Genomic DNA, 20,927 nt, shown 5'->3' on the forward strand with positions numbered 1-20,927 from the left:
CGGATCCTTCCCAGGCTTGACGTGCATCTTCGAAGTCCTCATGCAAACATTCTTTGATAAGGCTTAAAGCATCCATATCCGAAGTTTCCATGGCTTTCCGACGCTTGTATATACACGGCTCAACCGAATCCATGTGAAGCTCCCACACACACACACACACACACACACACACACACACACACTCTCTCTCTCTCTCTCTCTCTCTCTCTCTCTCTCACCAAGCTGAGGAGGCGGGAGAGAAGGAACCCTAAACTGAGAGACGAACACACACTAAGTTGTATACCACACACCCACCCTCCCACGCACACACACCCTCTCACCACACTTTTTTTTTAAAACCTAAGCAAACGAGCTGTACAAAGCACTGAAGACTGCGCAAAGCCCTTACTGCAGAGAGAATATTTGCTGGCTGGGTTCTGCAGAACGTTGTGCTGGGCTGAAGAGAAGATGTCGAGAAAACCTGGTCGCGTTAGGGTTCGCAGGCAAGGTGCGCAGCAACTCGATGCGCAGTAGCACACACAGGATGACGCGCTAGGGTTTTTTCAGGTGCAGACAGAACACGACAGGGTGCAGGGCCAGCCCGTCTTCACCATACACACGCACAATCTCTCTCTCTCTCTCACACACACACACACGCTCACCTACAAACATGTGACTCTCAGCTCCACTACACACACGCGCGCGCACACACACACACACACACTCTCTCTCTCTCTCTCTCTCTCTTATATAGAATGCATGTATGTACGGATGTTATGGATGCTCTATATGTACACATAATATGTATATACATGTATCTGTATAGCTATGTGTTTGTTTGCCTACCTTTCTTAGTATGCATCCTCGTAATTGACTGCACTTATTTTTCCCATGATTTTGACTTACATTGTCCTTAAATCTGTGGAGTCTTTTTTAAACTTTTGCAAACACAGGCTGCAAATGCTGTAGCTAGTGCAACAATGACACCGTTGAATGTTGAAATTCCAGCCAACAAACTTGTGGATCTCGTATATAAGGTAACCAAATTTTGGCAATCTTTTGAAAGAATGTGTCTTGCACAGTCATGATTTTTGAATACAAAAGTATAAAATATCTGGAAGGATTGAGGATAATGAAACACAACAGAGATTCATGATTAATGGAATGATGCGTATGGTTATGGTTGCTTCAGAAAGGCTTGGCTTTGTCGATCCAGCGGTTGTGAGCTTGGATTTCTATTCATCCGCTTGTGTGACTATCTAGCTATTATATGGTCGCGGTTTCTTCAGTAAAAAGCAAGCCTCTGTCAACCCATTAATAGTAAAAACTTGGGAGTTATGTTCATAGTCTTGTACGAGTATCTAGGTATCAAGGCCAAATTGGGAGTTGTGTTCGTATTTTTGTATGCCTATCTAGCTATTATATGGTCACAGTTTCTTCAGTAAAAAGCAAGCCTCTGTCAAACCATTAATAGTAAAAACTTGGGAGTTGTGTTCATATTCTTGTATGAGTATCTAGGTATTAAGGCAAAATTGTATCTGAGTGACCAGTGGCAGTCAATGGTCAATAGTAGCTAGCTCCTCCTGATAACATCTTATATGTTTAGAGATTGCAACTAACAGATTTTGAAACACAATTGTTGAAGCTTAGCAAAGGTCTACTGGCTGAGGGCCAAATGTAGAGTAGATGCAGCACCTGCAGTTGATAGCAAGAGTTGGCAGCTAGCATGCTTGAAGCTGCAGTGTATTGCCCAAGATGATTGATGGAGGAGAAACTGTCTAAGTATTTAGCTGTGGTGTGGTCAACACCTAATCAAGTCTGAAATAAGCTAATCTGGCCTAATAATCAAGAAGTAGGTAGAGCGGCTCAAGCAGCAGCTGAAATAGGCATTTTCTTTGGACAATAGACACGTGCTGAAAGTTGTATGGTCTGAAAAGGAATTTGCAGTGTCAAGGCGAGTTCATGAAGAGTGTGCCATGTGTCATTATAAGATGCACGAAGTATAAGCTTCTTCTGCTCATCATCAGCGTTTCACTTCTTGTCTGGTGGTGGCTCCATTATATCCCAAGAGCAGATTAGGAGTGAGGGCTCATTTGTGGCTGTGCCCGGCCGTATGTGAAGCAGATGTACCTTTTTTGCCCGTACCAGCCATGTATGTGCCTCTTGATAGGGTGGCTTGAGGCGGGACCCCTATTCCTAGGTCTTTACGGTGTCAAAAGTCCATGTGTCCTATATACATGTGATGTGACACATATTTTGCTTGTAAAAAATGTAGAACAAAATAGAATCTTGTGTTAGCAAGGAGAGTGGAGAGATACGATGCAAAGTAGATCAGTGGCAAATCAAAATTTAGATTAGCACTATTACAAAGTGATGGTGCCATCCACCATAGTTTTTCCATACGTCAATCACACGTCGGACGCACACGGGTACGGAAGTACGGATCAGACCACCCAAAACTCCACACGTCAGTCTTAGGATTCTACAGAGTAATTGTAGAAATACTTACTGCACCACCATGTTTAAAACTTTATAAGTTTATAGACAGTCTACAGACAAAAGTTAAAACTTAAAACCATAGAAACTTTAGAAATTAAAAGTGGACCGAGGACTCTGGAGAGTTGAGACTGGAGAGAATCAAGATGGTGCCTCAGACCTCTAAGTAATGATTGATAAAGTAACCTCCAAACAGAAAGGAGTCAAGAGTCAGGACAATAGAAGCAAGCCAAAAACATTCAGGAATCAGGAGTGTAGTCTCCTGAAGGCTGAATCCAAAACATAAGTAGGGAGGCGAGACTAGAGGCTAGAATCTAAACTGTAGACTCTAGAGTCAACAGTGAAAAGAACACCATACGGGTAACGGCATGCCGCATAAGTAAATGTCAAAAACCACGGTCCAGACTCCATAAGCAGGCGGCCAGGCATAGGCATAGTGAGCTCTAACTCTCACCATAGCTCACATCCTCATCGTCATAAGCAGCATCATCCTCCTCCTCGTCCTCATCCTCATCCTCATCACCACCAATTGAGCATGATGCTCCAACGTGACTGGTCCCAGCGATGGGAATAGGCTCTATCGCATCTGTAGTACTCTCTGCAATGGCCTCCTGAATCTCTTGCAAGGCAAGCAAGCGGTCCTCATTTTTTTTCTTATTGAGCGTTTCCAATGTGACCTCCATTCTCTCATAGCCGCGCTCTTTGATTTTGGATATGAGCCTCAAGTTCGTGTGTATGTGCACAAGCTTCTCTGTATGAGATGGGAGTAGCCTATTTCTTCTCTTGATATGAATGAGAGAGAAGGTGCTCCAATTTCTCTCACATGGAGAGGCACATGTCCCTTGCGAAAGCACTCTCAAAGCAAGAGCTTGCAAAGCAGGTGTGCAAGCCCCAAAAGTTTCCCACGATTTCACTCCCTCTTGCATCCTCAATGCATCTTTTGCAATTGGATGAGCAAATGACTTGCTTTCAACTTTATAAATGTCAAACTCATCAATTAGGGTGCCTTGCAAGGTCAAATCACCCTTGGTGTACATGTCCAAGAATGTCATCCATCCTTCATGCACCTCGCCATCACTTTCTTGCCCTCTTCCTCGCCATATGGGATGCAACATGTATCCAACAGCATGTAACGGTGTGTGCAATATATTCCATCTTTCAATGCATAGATCCCTAATCTCTCTCATCCTTGCAGCATCAATGCCTTGCATGTTTTCAATTTGCTCTACCATGCGATCCGTAAGCTCGTACATAAGCCCCATGGTGGCTCCTTCCCTATCAGCCAAACGGAGAATTTTCAAAATTGGAGCACACATTTTCAAAATCAGCCTTGCCTCTTGCCAAAAGGATGCATTAAACACAATGTTCGAGACCTCAGTAGCCTTTTGAGTCTTGGATCTCTTCATCTTAACAAATTTGTCATCAATCATAAGCTTGCGCATACCTTGCATGCATCTCTCATCCACAAGATTGGCCAACATAATAAAGTAGTACGCAAATCGAGTGGCTGACGGCTTGACCAAGTCCTTCTTGCTAAGTTGCCGAAACAATGCCAACACAGTAGATTTTCTTGTCACAAATGTGACAATCTTTGTTGCATCCTCAAGCACTTTTCCAACCCAACCAATCTGTCCAATGTCCTCAAACAAAAGGTCCAAGCAATGGCAAGCACATCTGGTAAAAAAAATGTGTTCCCACTCCCTTTCAATCATCTCCCCAGCACCAACACAATTGGTTGCATTGTCCATGCATACCTGCACAACATTTGCTGGGCCAATCTCTCTGATAACCTGTTTGAGATGCTTAAAAATAAATTCCGATGTCTTTGTTTCCCCAGATGCGTCTACAGCTTTCAAAAACACTGACCCATGAATAAAGCATGCAAGAAATTTAATGATAGGCCTGCGCCTAGTGTCAGACCATCCATCACACACAATAGAGCATCCATATCTTTTCCATTTCTCGCGTACACCCATGATCTCAGTCTTTACGCATTTAACCTCCTCATTCAATTCTGTGGTGCGCAAAGCATGATAAGAGGGGGGAACATACGAAGGACCTGCTTGCCCAATAGCTTTCACCATTTGCAAAAAGTAAGGGCTCCTTACTTTCCATGTAGGAACATCCTCAGCATAAAAAAACCTGCGCAAGGCTTGGTCTGCTTGCTTCCGTGTTTGCAAGCCAAATGCACTCGCCAAACCCCCTTGAGAAACCTTCCTCTTTTTGCTTGAGGACCCCACATTGGACTTGGAAGAGCCACTTACATTAGTTGTTTCCTTAGCATATGTACTCATTGAAGCACCTCCTTGAGCTTGAGAGGCATTTCCTTCCAAATCATTGACCAGTGCATCTACAAAAGTAGCTCTGTCTTCTTCCTCTGGCCTTGCATCTGCATGCAATCTTGTGACAATCTCTACAACATCTGCTGGGGCCTCATCACATGGGCCTCCCACACCATGGCCAGCAATGCCCAAAATATGTGCACGGATACACAAAGGACCACCGTCCCATGAATGCCCACAAAAATTACATTTACAAGTCCGTTTTCCTTTTGGAAGACTCTTCACTTGCTGCACATACTGCCACTCGGGACACTTGGTTCGGCCCATCTGCAAACTTGCAAAGAATTTGGCTTGGAAGTTGGAACTTGGAAGATGGTGCAACGAGCTTGAGTACTGAGCTGGCTGTTGCGCTATGTGTTGGCGGGAGAGGTTGGAGGCAAGAGAGAGTGCGACCCGAGGGCAGAGACTCGAGAGGATGGGCGGGCTGATGTCCAAGTCTCCGAGCTCACAAGTTCATACACGCTCTGTGACAGTGTGAGAGTCTCTGCAATCTTTGTATATTCTATGCAGAGACATTTGCCTGTAGACTATACGAGCGCGCGGCCAAAAAAATGCAGCCGAAACTTTTTTGCCCCAAATTTTTTGCCACGCTGGCTGCAGGTGCGAAATCCCCATCCGTACTTCATCCGTACCCGTACTTGTACGGCAGGCCTTCCGTACGCGAACGAAAAAAACTATGCCATCCACCCATGTGCTTTCAAGGTAGATCTTAGATGGCGATATAGACAACTAGAGCTAGTAGGCAGGAATACAAGGGGCTGGTTATCCTTCAATATGGATGCCATGGTTCATGGAGATGGCCTTCTTATATAGTGCTGCGGGTGGGTGGTAGATAAGAGTGTGAGTGTGTGTGTGGCATGTGCGGTATTGCCTATGCCAACCCACCGTCTGCGGCTACCAGCCATCAACCACGGGCCATTGACCACTAGCCACCGGCCATAGTACTAATGGCATGTATATATGGCCTAGTATAGTAGGGAATATTCTAGGAATATTCCCTCAAATTTTCCTCGAGGGTGTTGCCCCCGAACCCCTACTTGGGGGGCCGTTGGCCCCCTAGACCCCCAAGTGAGGCTGCTCACCACGCCCCAGACCCCAAGGTTGGCACTCTTGAATTTGCTCCGTACCATCCATGATCACAAATAAAAGAACTCATTAACGTGCAAGCTGGAATCCACCACATATATGTGCACTATTGGTTTCTTCTCATATGGGGGCCTTACAAACTATGCAACATCATAAGGTGGGCAAAACTGACAGGTGGGTATTGTAGGTATGCTAACATTGCTGAGTTGGCTTTTTTTAGAGGGAGCCCCCAATCTACTGGGTCGTGGGCTGTAGTTTGAGGTGGAGCAGATAATGAGGGTACATATATATGCACCCCTGTCCCCTCCCTCTTGTACCAGTTGTATGTAGCATATGAGCCTGTGTTTTAGGATCTCTCTTGTTGTACCATCGTTTTCTCTCCCTGTAGCGTTTCCTCTCTCCTCTTTTGTGAGCGATCTCTCTTTTCTCTCATCATCCTCTCTCTGTCCTCCAACGTTTTGCAGACTTGTAGATGAGGAGGGGTTGCTTGAGTCGGACATCTACCTCTGCAGAGGGCTGCCCACACTTTGGGGCCAATTTGATGGTTGTTTCATCCGGAGGCTGTCCGCCGTTCGAGGAGTGAATAGAGTTGTGGAGCAAATGAATAGGACTGTTGTAGAGATGGGCTTCAGCATCAGGATTTGCCAAGTGTTTGCAAGCTGAGGGCGTTAGTGTAGCTGTTGAAACCCTCAGCCACGTCTCCTACGACCTCGCTTCCTTGATAATCTCCATTTGAGGGACACTTTGGTAGGAAACTCGGTGTCTCCCATTTCAAGGTTTTTGGGAGTGATGCCTACGTCCATGTGCCAAAGGTGTTCGAGAGAAGCAGAGGGAAAAGTTCGTTCCAACTTCCAAAATTAACAGAATGATTTTTTTCAGCTACAACGCACTTTCCTATCTTCTCTTTGATCTTGAGCAGAAGGGGATCATGGTTAACGGTGATGTGAGCATGCTCCTTCAGAGGGGGTTGCGGGCTCATAGGTATTCCACATTATTGGTGGATACATGTCAAGCATATACGCTAGACTATGGAGACTCGACCTAGGCTTACTTCGCTGTTTCTTTGACTGGTATTTGGCAGACATAAGGTTTTTTTTTTCTTGGACTATAAGCTTGTCTCTACTCCTATGGATCCCAAGCACAGGTTCTTGTATAAGCCCTCAGAGCTAGTAGATGCTACCAAGTACTGTTAGGTGTAGCGGAATGAATGTTGTAATTTCTCAAGATTAGTGATCTTTATTTGCTCAAGGCTCCTTTTAGTTCTTAGGGAAGGAGGGAGCCTTCCGTCTTATGGAGAGTGCTATGATCACGAACAAAGTGAGTGGATATTGTGCATGCAAGTGAATGAGACTGAGAGAAGGAGAGAGAAGAGATAAGACACCGAGAGGTTGTAAAACCCTCCTCCGAAGGCCCAACTCTCATCGGCGAGAGTGGTCTACTTTGATTGCACAAAGGCGTACAATGCGTATGCAATGGACTGATGCAATGGGACTATGCCGATGACGACGACGGTGATGACGACGGCGACTTAGGCTGAAATCTGTGATCTTGGTGGCTGAAAATGACTGTTTCTTGCTGGTTTCATGGCTGAAAATGATTGTCTTGGTCGGGGCTGAAATGGTGATGAAAAACGCTGGTTTTCCTGCTCTTTAGGCTGCGTTTTTGGGGAGAGATTCTTGGCTGAAAAACGCTGTGACAGCAGGTGGTTTCTTGCTGAAATTTGCAGCCTTTCTAGCGTTAGTATTCCTTGTCAAGCTATGGTTACCTTTGCTGAATTTGATGAAGTCAAGCGCTGAATTTGCTGAGGGATCTAGCGTTAGTAATGTTGGGGTTAAGGCCTATGTGCTTTGACCGGTCGCCCAGGTCATGGGCGTCCGCCCACTGTTACCCTATACTTATAGTGAGTATACTGTATAGGGGGAGCTGCCACTTCACAGTCTCCCCACCCACATCGTGTGTGTGTCTCCTTCTCTCTCTCTCACTCTCCGTCTGTGGTGCTCCCCGATCCCCTTCAATTGGTATCAGAGCTGGTTTGGTGGCGGAGCAGGTGCCCGGAGCTCGGAGCTCGGCTATGGCAGAGGGAGCTCGTTAGAGAAGTGCTCGGCGAGAGAGAGCTTACATAGGCATGAAGCAAGGAGCTTGGATTGGAGAGCTCAAAGAGCTTGGAGCTTTGGAGATCTTGAAGTGCAAGAGTCGGTGTAGATCTGAGCATTCTAGAGAGGTCGTGGGCTATTTTGCCTCAAGCTTGCAGAGCTAGCTTCATTGCCTACTACAGGTGCCACATCTGCTGTAGATTTATTGCAAAACAGCAGGCTTTTGTGACAGTGTCAAAATTAGGTGATCAAAGACTTGATTTTACCCAAATCGGCCGCCCAAAATAAAGAAGGTACTTTGTACCCGGGTCTGCGCTCATTTTGGCTGTCAAATTTATATTTCAAAGTAGGAGGCAGCAGCACAGCTAGTGAGCAACAGTAGCAAAACTTGAGCTTTGAGGGCCTTTCAGAGCGGATTCAATTTGCTTGTGTGGGTTGGCATGTGCTCAAGACCATGTATGGGCATTGAGGTCTGATACATTGAGAGCCAGGCGGTGAGCTCTTGCAGGTGGGTAGTAAGCCCTTGTGTCAGGAGGTGCTTAGCTTGATGGTGTATGCCTTGCGCATTGCTGTTTTGCAATCACATGGATGCCATGAGCTCATAGGTGTTTGAGCTAGTTTGCTGGAGAGGGAGCCATGTATGTGCATTGAGGATTCTGCACATGTTTGCTCTCAGAAGTGAGAGTGGTTGCTCATAGTGCCGTGCTTTGGCCTAGAGTGTTATATGCATACAAGTACATTGATCAGAGGGATGATGCACATGTCTTGTGCGGATCGATTGCTAAGTATGGCAATTCTAGATACATGTTGAGCTTGTCAAGCTCGTAGGTGACAGATTCACGTGCGTACAGGTGGACAGTTTGTCCAGCAAGCCACTGAGTTAGGAGTGAGCTCAGGTACCATATGTTTGGCAAGTGATGTATGCAGGATGTGGATTGTCAGTTATGGCTAAGTTTTGTGTGTGATTTTTGATCACTCTGCGGGGAAACTTTGGCAGCTTTTTTCCAGGCTGTAGCTATCAGGACAGCAGGTCTGTAGACAGGAACAGGTGTCTACAACAGCAACAGGGGAAGATTTGGGGTGGTGTCAAATTTTTTTAACGATCTGATACTCTATCTAACCAAAATCGGCAAGTGGATCTATGGAGGAAGCTGTCCTCGCTGCAAGAGAGCCAGTCATCCCTCTGAAGGGAGGGGAGTGTGCAGGAGATTGACGACGCTCCTCCAGATTCAAGCCAAGAGACGAAGTACAGGTACAGGGTTTGCACTACAGATTGCTCTAGGTGCCGGGTTGGCATAGAGCGTGTTTTGTGCTTTGCCAAGCTATGTATGACATTGTGGAGAGCTGTTACGCTCTAGTCTCCTGGATTTCAGTTCCAGAGGTGTTGCAGTGTCCTGTTTACTGGCTTTGGTACCTTGCTTTGCCACAGGTGTACAGGTGACTTCTCTTCAGATGGCAGATGTACTACAGTAACTCGATTTCATGCATGGCAGTGTCTTGTTAGCCGGTTTGTGCTCATGTATGTACACTGCGGGAGCTCTTTGTATGCTCAGTGATCTGGCTGAGCTACTCCCAGATTGTTTGCCATAGGATTTGGCATCTTATTTCCTTTGTTGTTTTGGGTGTGACTTAGTCCCCATACAAATAAGACTCTGTCCGATTTGTGCCAAGAGTTTTATGCATGTTGTGACAGTGTTCGTAAGGTATTAGTCATGCATTGACTTGTTGCTTGCGGATAGGTTTTCCGCTTATGCGCTCACAGGTGGTCACTCTAATTGCATTGCTGGCTGGTTTTATGACAGAGGTTTGTAGCACAGGTTTTGTGCAGGCAATTTAATGCACAGATTTGTAGGGATTTGATCATGCATGTTGAGTGCTGATTGATTGCGCATTGGCTCTTGTTGAGCGGTTGATCGACTTATGGTTATTTTGGGTTAGATAGCCATTTTACGTCGAAATTCTGGAAAAATTTTCCCAGTATTTTGTGACATAATGTCCATGTTTCTTGCTTAGCTTGGCTTGATTTTGGCACTCAGTTTTTTGGCTTTGAGAGTGTTGGTTACACTCAGAGTTTGCGTGCGGTATTCTCTGTAGGTGGGAGATTTGTGCATGTGTATGCATCGATACTGCACAGTGTGGGCTTGGTGATTAGCTCACAGATTGCAGTGTGATACTAGAGCAGGCGAGGCTTGTATTGACATTGCGGGCGCTCTACTTTGGAGTGTGTCTCACAGGCTTTACATTGTGTTTCTAGCCATATTTGTAGACAATTTCCAGGTGTTGTTGGTGAGGTGGTTTTGCTATCTAGCTTGCTACTTGTGCTCATGGCAGAGAGAGGTGATCGATCAGATCGTGACCTCTCACAGATGTGCGTGTTTGATGGGTCAGACTTTGCGGCATGGAGAGATTGTATGCTTGATGCACTGACACAGCGAGGGTTGCATCGACCATTGAGTGGTGATGCATGTAGACCTTCAAACATGTCTGATGATCAGTGGCAGGAGCTAGAGGAGATGGCACTATCTACACTCTCTTTGCACCTTGTGGAATCTGTATATGCTCTTGTTATGTATGAGGCTACTTCGAGAGTACTTTGGCGCAGATTACATGATATGTATGATAGATATGAGTCATCAAGGACTCGTGTGAGACATGTACATTCACGAGTACGCCGACAGGTGATATGTTGGTATTGTGGTCATTTTGGATACGTTAGACAACGCTGTTTTCGTCGTATGCGACATCGTAGGAGACATGGCAGTCTCAGAGATGTATGTAGTGATGCCATGGACTTAGTTGCTTTGACAGTTGAGGCAGATGTAGTGTCGGAGTATACTAGTGACGGGGATGTCACTTTTACCTCGAGCTATGCACGAGATGCTATACATGTGGATAGTGCACTCCCTTCGCAGTGGTTGCTAGACGCAGATGCTATGTTTCATGTCACGCCACATCGTGAATGGTTTTGTAGCTATTCTAGCGGGATGCTTGGCAGTGTACGTTTGACCGATGGATCGGTGCATGCGATAGCAGGTGCAGGAGATGTGAGACTGTCATTACCGAGTGGTACATCTTACTTGTTACGACATGTGCGCTATGTACTAGATTTGACAGTGAGTTTGATCTCGATTGGTCAGCTTAGAGATTGTGGATGTCAGATTTCGCTACGAGAGCGAGATTTTGTGATGCATTTGGGTTCGCTAGTGATTGCGAGAGGTGCGAGGAGTGGTACAGGTTACCCATTGCATGTGGATCACGTGAGAGACGGTGTTGTCTCTGTGATCATGCAGCCAAGTAGAGAGCGAGAGAGCAGGCGAGTCTCTTTTGCTTGTGGGTTGCAGGATGCTTTGCATGGAGTGCAGAGCAGTGACCTTGTTGTGCAGGTTGCGTCTACGGATGCACAGGTAGAGCGGGACAACTCTAGTGAGTCACAACAAGATGAGTCATCAAAGGCGATGACAGAGATGACTCACATGGATGCTGAGATGTCGGCTATTGTGGAGTCATTTCTTGATATGCTTATGCCAAAGCTTGATGCAGATTTTGGACAGATGGATACTCTTGGTACACATGTGATATGTGGTGGGCACGAGGAGTCACTCCAGAGCTCGGAGTCAGAGTGCCATGGTCTCTATGATAGGGGACAGGATTGCCATGAGTTGAGTTCTGAGTTGGAGGTGGCAGAGGTTGCCAGGGTTGCATCAACGTTCGGTGTCCTCATGTACGAGATGCTGATCTCGAGGCCCGACATAGCAGCTGCAATGGGAGCATTTGCAGCAGGGTTGATTAGTTGTTCGATGACTGACCTCGGCATAGAGGATAGGGGAGGTTTGCAGGTATTGGACCGATACTTGCAGGAGTGCATGAGCTCTTGTAGACTCTTTGCAGAGCTTGGAGCTAGCTCTGTGTGGCTTCCGCAGCGGGATGTTTGTCTATCAGTAGAGCCGGATGCCTAGCTCATCGAGAGTCAGTGGACATAGGTTGAGAGAATCTCTCACCTTCTATTGGTTGTACACTAGTAGATCTTGCTTAAAGACACATTGGCCTTTAAGTGGGAGGTTGTTGGGGTTAAGGCCTATGTGCCTTGACCGGTCGCCCAGGTCATGGGCGTCCGCCCACTGTTACCCTATACTTATAGTGAGTATACTGTATAGGGGGAGCTGCCACTTCACAGTCTCCCCACCCACATCGTGTGTGTGTCTCCTTCTCTCTCTCTCACTCTCCGTCTGTGATGCTCCCGCTCCCCGATCCCCTTCAAGTAACTGGCTGAAAAAACGCTGAATGTGACCACATCAAAAAGGCTAGGTTCAGTTGATTTGCTGGCGATAGTTGCTGGAGAAGAAGCGCCAGAGAAAGGTCTTGCTAGATGGCGATCCTTATAGCTGATGGCTGCGGGTGAATGGGCCTCACCAAGTTGCTTGGAGAGGGTCTTGCTGAGAGAGGGAAGGAACACCTGTTGCTTGGTAGCCTGCTGTGCTCCTTGGCTCATCTGCCAATTTGTGCTAACTTGGGTTTGCTTATATATTAACTTACCCAATTTGCCCTACTGAGTACCCAACAAAAGTCACTTACTAAATAAGTGAAAAATGTTAAATATAGGGAAAAATAGGCTAAAGTCACTTGAAAAATCCCCAAACTGTCTCTAATGGAAATGCTTATGCTTATGCTTATGCAACCAGAGGATATGCATCTACTCTAAGTGACTGGGCATGCACGGTCTACAAATAGACTCACAAAAGTGCCAGATCACTGCTAATCTAAACTGACTTGACTGACGGGAACCCTGCTATGGTGTAGCTTGTCCACGGACACATAGGGTTGGATGTGTCACGTGACATCCCCTCCTTTTTAAAGTGAGGTACTGGTACCGAGCTGCATGGCTTCCTTGTAGTCTGCCAATAACTCTGGATAATCCTTGAAGAACTCTTCGTCTACCCACACCGCTTCGTGGGTTCCTCGATCTTTGAACTTCAAAAAATACTGTCGTACTTGTTTCTTCGAACCATGGCGAAACCGATGCAACAAGACTTGCTCCGGCTCCACGACTTCTGCTTCATCGATGATCTCTGGTTCTTCTTCTTCCGAAACGTCCTTTGGAGGTGTTCCCTGAAACACTTTCAACCAAGAAACATAGAAAACGTTGTGCATTGACCATGAGTTAGGCAACTTCAATTTCATTGAAACCTCATTAATCTTTTTGATGACTAGAAATGGACCATACATACGAAAAGATAACTTAGGACATTTCTTTCCAACTTGCTTAAGACGCTGTTTCATGATTCGTAGATACACCCAATCTCCTTCCTTGATCGAGATCTCCCGACGATGCTTGTTAGCCTGTCTAGAATAAGATTCCTGAGCCTTGCTTAGCCGAAGCTTCACACTCTCAAAAATCTCATCCAATGACTGACTCTCAGCATTGGCATCAGGCATTTGACTGACCGATCCAGTCAACAGTGACTGGAATCGGCGGCCAAAAGCTGCCTCATACGGAGTTCGACCAATAGCAGAAGAGAAGGAATCATTGAGAATAGCCTGAACCAATGGGAGATAGAGCTCCCATTGAGATTGCTGATCATGAACATAAGACTTCAACACATCAAAAGCCAACTGATTATAAATTTCCGTTTGACCATCTGACTGTGGATGAAAAGCGGATGAAAAATTCAACTTTGTGCCAAAATTTTCAAAGAGTGCACGCCAAAAGTTGGACGTAAACTTAACATCCCTATCTGAAACAATGGACTTTGGCAAACCACAGAGGGGGTACCAATGCTTTATGAACAATCGTGCAACATCTTGTGCAGTAACTGTGGCCATACAAGGAATCAACATGGAGAATTTGCTGAAACGATCAACAATAGTTAAACATTGAGTGTTCCTTGAATGCTGACTTGGTGGTAAGTTAGTCACAAAATCCATAGAGATATCTTGAAAAGGTCCCTCGGGAATAGGCAGCGGAAGCAAGAGGCCTTGCTGTTTACCCCGAGGAGCTTTGACTTTTTGACATATAGTGCAATGTGTGACATAACTAAACACATCTTTTCGCATTTTAGGCCAATAGAAAAATCGTTCAATCTTTTCCTATGTGGTGTTCATACCCCTGGGGCCTGTGCCCACCCGTGAGAGAATCATGTGCATCATGCAATATGGTTGGCCTGAGAGAGGACAACACACATTGACGTTGACGAAAAAATAACAATCCATCACGAATGAGATAGTTGCTGGGCCCTTGGGAAGTAAGAGCTTGCAACCAATACTTACCAAACTCCGAATCTGCATACTGACTCTTCATGCTGTCAAAAGACTCACCCTGTATAGAAAATGTGGTTCTTGACTCAAGAGCCAAAATCTGTCCTTTGCGACTCAACGCATCTGCAGTCAGGATTTAAAGAAAGCAACAAAACACCCCCCCCCCCCCCCCCCCCCCCTCTCTCTTTTTGGCAGAGCAAAAGTGATCTCTCTCCTTCACCTAGGCCAGACTTATACGTAGACCACAGGACATGGGTGTGCCCACAAAGTTGATTTGGGGGATCTTGGCTTTATATAGGACAGTGGTGGGCCGAGTACGCACTATTGAGGGCATTTCTGACATGGTCCATTCCACTATTGGAGTGAAGCAAGGATGCCCTCTATCTCCGACTCTTTTTGGGATGTATGTGAATGAGTTTTCAGACTATGTAGAGCGAGAGGGGGACAGAGGTGCTCAACTAGCGGGGACATGGATTCCGCTCTTGTTATATGCTGATGATATTGTGCTGATTTTAGATTCTCCAGAAGGGATGCAACGTCATTTGGATACATCACATGTGTTTGCCTAGGATAGTGGAATGTCAGTGAACCTTGGTAAGACTAAGGTAATGGTGTTTAACACCACGACACAATGGGTTAAGAGGTCACTCCCACCTTAACGTATGGTCGAGACTGTGGAGTATACAGATGTATATACCTATCTTGGGTGGTCTTCACTGGCGCAGTATTCTCCTTGAGGAGAGCAGCAAAGATGAGACTGATCAGAGCTTACACAACATTAAGGAGATTGGAGAGGATGTGTTCGTAGGTTCAGTTTCAAGAACCTTGAACAAAGATTTGCCTTTTTGATACTCTAGTGGCTTCAATTATGCTTTATGGAGTTCAGATATGGGGATCCTCAATGGATCACCATGGCAGATCCGGTAGCACTGATAGATGGAGATGTATGGAGAGGCCGTATGGAGAGGCCTCTAGTCTCTATGATTTCTCAGATTATTTGGGCTAAGTTTTTAGTGCCACATGACATTATTCGAGCCGAGCTAGCTGCTCCTTCCCTCGTGGTCGAGGCACTTACCAGACCATACACAGTTTATGGGACCTCTCATAGACAGATATGCTCGGCTGGCCCTTGAGTCCTCCAGACAGCTAGCGATGCAAGGTGATACAACATGTTGGTATGGGCAGATGAAATCATGGTTTCAGTTACATGGGTTCAACATGGACAGATTGCCCCTGTTCCAGTACTTCTTGGATGCACTCTCCCTATGTATCACACGGACAAAGATCACTAGACTCATACGTCAGGATCTGATTCAGCTAGATACCAGGAGCACATGGATACGGCCGATACAAAAGTTGGGCACAGAGATGGCTTTCTATAAAGAGCATTTTCTCCAACTCATGAAGGATGGATTTGTGACGAGGCTTGGATACATGGATACACACTTATCTCATGGGATACGGTGTGCTATTGGCTAGATACGCATATCCTCTAATCAACTTCAGATCAAGACTGGTAGATTTCGAGGAGTACCATAGCAGAGGCCAGGATATGTCATTTATGTCATATTGAGCTAGAGACAGAGCTGCACTACATATGTCACTGCCCTATGTACTTTGAGATCCGTGGCCGCTTTCACTGCTTGTTCAGAGAGGGTTTCAGACCACTTTCAGAGTCATGAGATACCCAAACTAGAGATTCCTAGGCTTGTTTTTACTCAAGGTGTGGAGACACAGGGAGAGCTTGTTGAGGACAACAGGGGAGAGCCGGTCTCAGAGGCAGATCACAGATTGCTTTACACCAAATGAGCAACGAGAGGAGTACTCGCTCACCACAATAGAGCTCAGCTTCAGATCGCACCCGTACCAGAGGTACGTTGATCGATCAGGCAATTGAGCTAGGGAGATCCAGACGACCACGATCACGGGGGCCTTCATAGTATCGGAGGAGGCTACAGCTAGCTCGACATGCGAGGCGCCCAGTCAGAGTACTGACTGGGCGCCTCGTATAGTCAGAGTACTGACTATGCAGGATATTGACGAGATTCGTCACCGACCGATGAGTGATCTCCTTCGACCCCCCCCTGATCTGCCTAACATTTTATAACACCCAATGTACCATTGTATCAGCTCTCATCTCCCCCTCCCCCCACCTTTTTTCGTTGTACTCAAGATATTGTACTAGATGCACCACTTGTAACTTTTTTGGTCTCATAGCTCATGTTTTTTTTGAAGGGTTACTCAACTCCGAGGAAAAAAAGAAATCCCCTTGTAAAAGAGAATAGATAGTGCCTTTCAACAAATTCAAGAGGTAAGACCTTCTTTGGCAATGAGAAAACTCATCTATGATTAGCACAATCACATACGAAACTAAAAGACTAATATACTGTGACGAAGAAGAAGTAACTTCCAAAGCTACACGCATACGTGGTCCTAGAATTTACAGGACAGCTAGAAAAAAATTCTGCCCATACTGCAAAACTTGGTATGTTGAACCACAACAACCCAAACGAATTTCTGTTCAAGAAGCATTTGCCAATTAAGTAAATCATTCTCTTTGTATGGAGTTTTAGACATTGGTAGAGTAGTACTCTACTAAGATCAATCCTAATATGGAAGCTAGTGATAATTTCAACGGCACAAACTTCTTTACATGGAAAACTCGAATAAAATTCAGACTTATTAAAAAGGGATTATGGGATTTTGTAGAAACAGAACCTGCAAGGACCTCAACTAGAGAAACTTCCTCAACATTTGAGCAAAGAAATCTAAAAGCCCTAGGAATTATAGGGGAAGGCTTACAAGATCTTTTTATACATCATATTGGTTCTTGCAGTACTGCACGGGAAGCTTGGGTTTTACTTGAGAAAGTATTTGGTACTACTTCCAAGACATCTAAAATCATGGAGTTTTTTTCACTTACAAAAGTTACCGGCACTAATATGTCAGCACACTTAAGCAAATTCAAAAGTTTATAGTCACAATTAGCAGGAATCAACAAAGATGTGGAAGAAGATATCAAAATAGCTGTTCTCATCAAAAGTATTTCAACTCTTGATGAGTATTCTAGCCTTGTTACCACCCTAACAAATCTCCTTACATCTATCTTAGCTGAGATGGAGGTATCTCTCTTAGAAGAAGAAAGAAGAATCCATAAGAAACATGAACATTTTGAAATACAAGGAGCATACCTTACTCAAAGTAAGGAGGGCAACAAAAGTCAACGACCATTCTACAAAGGAAGCAGCTCAATGGAACCTCAAAGGACTTGATCATTCAAAGACTCCAAGAAAGACACTGTATGCACATTTTGTGGCAAAGGCAATCACACAGAGGAATCATGTTTCCTTAAACAACGGATAAAAGCAATGTACATCGGAGAGTCAGATTCAAAAGATACAGATGAAACAAAAACTGCCTCAGATGAGGCAAACTTTGCGCATGTAGACGAAGAATGGGCCTTCTACATGCAGGTTGTGGGCCTTCTTCGTCTACGTGCACAAGGTTTGCCTCATCTGAGACAGTCTTTTTTTCATCTGCATCTTTTGAATCCGACTCTCTGATATACATTGCTTTTATCCGTTGTTTAAGGAAACATGATTCCTCTGTGTGATTGCCTTTGCCACAAAATGTGCATACAGTGTCTTTCTTGGAGTCTTTGAATGATCAAGTCCTTTGAGGTTCTCTTGAGCTGCTTCCTTTGTAGAATGGTCGTTGACTTTTGTTGCCCTCCTTACTTTGAGTAAGGTATGCTCCTTGTATTTCAAAATGTTCATGTTTCTTATGGATTCTTCTTTCTTCTTCTAAGAGAGATACCTCCACCTCAGCTAAGATAGGTGTAGGGAGATTTGTTAGGATGGTAACAAGGTTATAATACTCATCAAGAGTTGAAATACTTTTGATGAGAACAACTATCTTGATATCTTCTTCCACATCTTTGTTGATTTATGCTAATTGTGACTATAAACTTTTGAATTTGCTTAAGTGTGCTGACATATTAGTGCCGGTAACTTTTGTAAGTGAAAAAAACTCCATGATTTTAGATGTCTTGGAAGTAGTACCAAATACTTTCTTAAGTAAAACCCAAGCTTCCCGTGCAGTACTGCAAGAACCAATATGATGTATAAAAAGATCTTGTAAGCCTTCCCCTATAATTCCTAGGGCTTTTAGATTTCTTTGCTCAAATGTTGAGGAAGTTTCTCTAGTTGAGATCTCTGCAGATTCTGTTTCTACAAAATCCCATAATCCCTTTTTCATAAGTCTGAATTTTATTCGAGTTTGCCATGTAATGAAGTTTGTGCCGTTGAAATTATCACTGGCTTCCATATTACGAGTGGTCTTAGTACTACTCTACCAGTGTCTAAAACTCCGTACAAAGAGAATGATTTACTTAATTGGCAAATGCTTCTTGAACAGAAATTCGTTTGGGTTGTTGTGGTTCAACATACCAAGTTTTGCAGTATGGGTAGAATTTCTTTCTAGCTGTCATGTAAATTCTAGGACCACGTATGCGTGTAGCTTTGGAAGTTACTTCTTCTTCGTCACGGTTTACTGGTGTTTTAGTTTCGTGTGTGATTGTGCTAATCGTAGATGAGTTTTCTCATTGCCACAGAAGGTCTTATCTCTTGAATTTGTTCAAAGGCACTGTCTATTCTCTTTTACAAGGGGATTTCTTTTTTTCCTCGGAGTTGAGTAACCCTTCAAAAAAAACATGAGCTATGAGACCAAAAAAGTTACAAGTGGTGCATCTAGTACAATATCTTGAATACAACGAAAAAAGTTGGGGAGGGGGGGGAAGGGAAATGAGAGCTGAAACAATGGTACAATGGGTGTTATAAAATGGTAGGCAGATCGAGGGGGGACTCAAAGGAAATCTCGTGAATATCTTCCATAGTAAGTACTCTGACTATACAAGGCGCCCAGTCAGTACTTTGACTGGGCGTCTCTCATGTCGAGCTAGCTGTAGCCTCCTCTGATACTATGAAGCCCTCCGTGATCGTGGTCGTCTGGATCTCCCTAGCTCAATTGCCCGATCGATTAACGTACCTCTGGTACGGGTGCGATCTGAAGCTGAGCTCTATTGTGGTGAGCCAGTACTCCTCTCGTTGCTCATTTTGTGTAAAGCAATCTGTGATCTGCCTCTGAGACCGGCTCTCCCCTGTTGTCCTCAACAAGCTCTCCCTGTGTCTCCGCAGCTTGAGTGAAAACAAGCCTAGGAATCTCTGGTCTAGGTATCTCATGACTCTGAAAGTGGTTTGAAACCCTCTCTGAACAAGCAATGAAAGCGGCCACGGATCTCAAAGTACATAGGGCAGTGACATATGTAGTGCAGCTCTGTCTCTAGCTCAATATGACATAAATGACATATCCTGGCCTCTGCTCTGGTACTCCTCGAAATCTACCAGTCTCGATCTGAAGCTGATGCGAAGATGTGCGTATCTGGCCAATAGCACACCGTATCCCATGAGATAAGTGTGCATCCATGTATCCAGGCCTCGTCAGAAATCCATCCTTCGTGAGTTGGAGAAAATGCTCTTTATAGAAAGCCATCTCTATGCCCAACTCTTGTATCGGCCGTATCCATGTGCTCCTGGTATCTAGCTGAATCAAATCCTGACGTATGAGTCTAGTGATCTTTGTCCGTGTGATACATAGGGAGGGTGCATCCAAGAAGTACTGGAACAGGGGCAATCTGTCCATGCTGAACCCATGTAACTGAAACCATGATGTCATATGCCCACACCAACATGTTGTATCACCTTGCATCGCTAGCTGTCTGGAGGACTCAAGGGCCAGCCGAGCATATGTGTCTTTGAGAGGTCCCATAAACTGTGTATGATCTGGTAAGTGCCTCGACCACGAGGGAAGGAGCAGCTAGCTCGGCTCGAATAATGTCATGTGGCACTAAAAACTTTAGCCCAAATAATCCGAGAAATCATAGAGACCAGAGGCCTCTCCATACGGCCTCTCCATACATCTCCATCTATCAGTGCTACTAGATCGGCCATGGTGATCCATTGAGGATCCCCATATGAGGATCCCCATATCTGAACTCCATAAAGCATAATTGAAGCCACTAGAGTATCAAAAAGGCAAAGCTTTGTTCGAGGTTCTTGAAACTGAACCTGCGAACACATCCTCTCCAATCTCCTTAATGTTGTGTAAGCTCTTATCAATCTAATCTCTGTTGCTCTCCTCAAGGAGAATACTGCGCCAGTGAAGACCACCTCAAGATAGGTATATGCATCTGTATACTCCACAGTCTCTCGAGTCTCGACCATACGTTAAGGTGGGAGCTGACCTCTTAACCCATTGTGCCGTGGTGTTAAACACCATTACCGTAGTCTTACCAAGGTTCACTGACATTCCACTATCCTAGGCAAACACATGTGATGCATCCAAATGACGTTGCATCCCTTTTGGAGAATCTGAAATCAGCACAATATCATCAGCATATAACAACAGCGGAATCCATGTCCCCGCTAGCTGAGCACCTCTGTTCCCCTCTCGCTCTACATAGTCTGAAAACTCATCCACATACATCCCAAAAAGAGTGGAGATAGGGGGACGTCCTTGCTTCACTCCAATAGTGGAGTGGACCATGTCAGACATGCCCTCAGTAGTGCGTACTCGGCCCACCATTGTCCTATATAAAGCCAAGATCCCCCAAATCAACTCT

At 45.1% G+C, this 20,927-nt stretch overlaps 2 protein-coding genes across 2 annotated transcripts in view; one reads left to right on the top strand and one right to left on the bottom strand.

Moving 5' to 3' along the window:
* Positions 1–20,927, top strand: part of LOC147452776 (Transducin/WD40 repeat-like superfamily protein) — a 78,377-nt gene that overhangs the window by 18,999 nt on the left and 38,451 nt on the right. Inside the window, exon 2 of the mRNA XM_086518361.1 lies at positions 933–1,016. Within this exon, the coding sequence (XP_086374487.1) occupies positions 933–1,016 (84 nt within the window). The remainder of the gene's footprint in view (positions 1–932; positions 1,017–20,927) is intronic.
* LOC147452777 (uncharacterized) lies at positions 2,919–5,084 on the bottom strand. The gene is made up of 3 exons (XM_086518743.1): positions 3,543–5,084; positions 3,284–3,464; positions 2,919–3,175 (listed from the first exon to the last, which is right to left on the bottom strand). The coding sequence occupies exons 1-3, from the start codon at positions 5,082–5,084 to the stop codon at positions 2,919–2,921; spliced, it is 1,980 nt and encodes a 659-aa protein (XP_086374869.1).

This window comes from Adiantum capillus-veneris, chromosome 8 (assembly GCF_014529385.1).
Source record: "Adiantum capillus-veneris isolate H3 chromosome 8, ASM1452938v2, whole genome shotgun sequence".
Lineage (NCBI taxonomy): Eukaryota > Viridiplantae > Streptophyta > Polypodiopsida > Polypodiales > Pteridaceae > Adiantum > Adiantum capillus-veneris.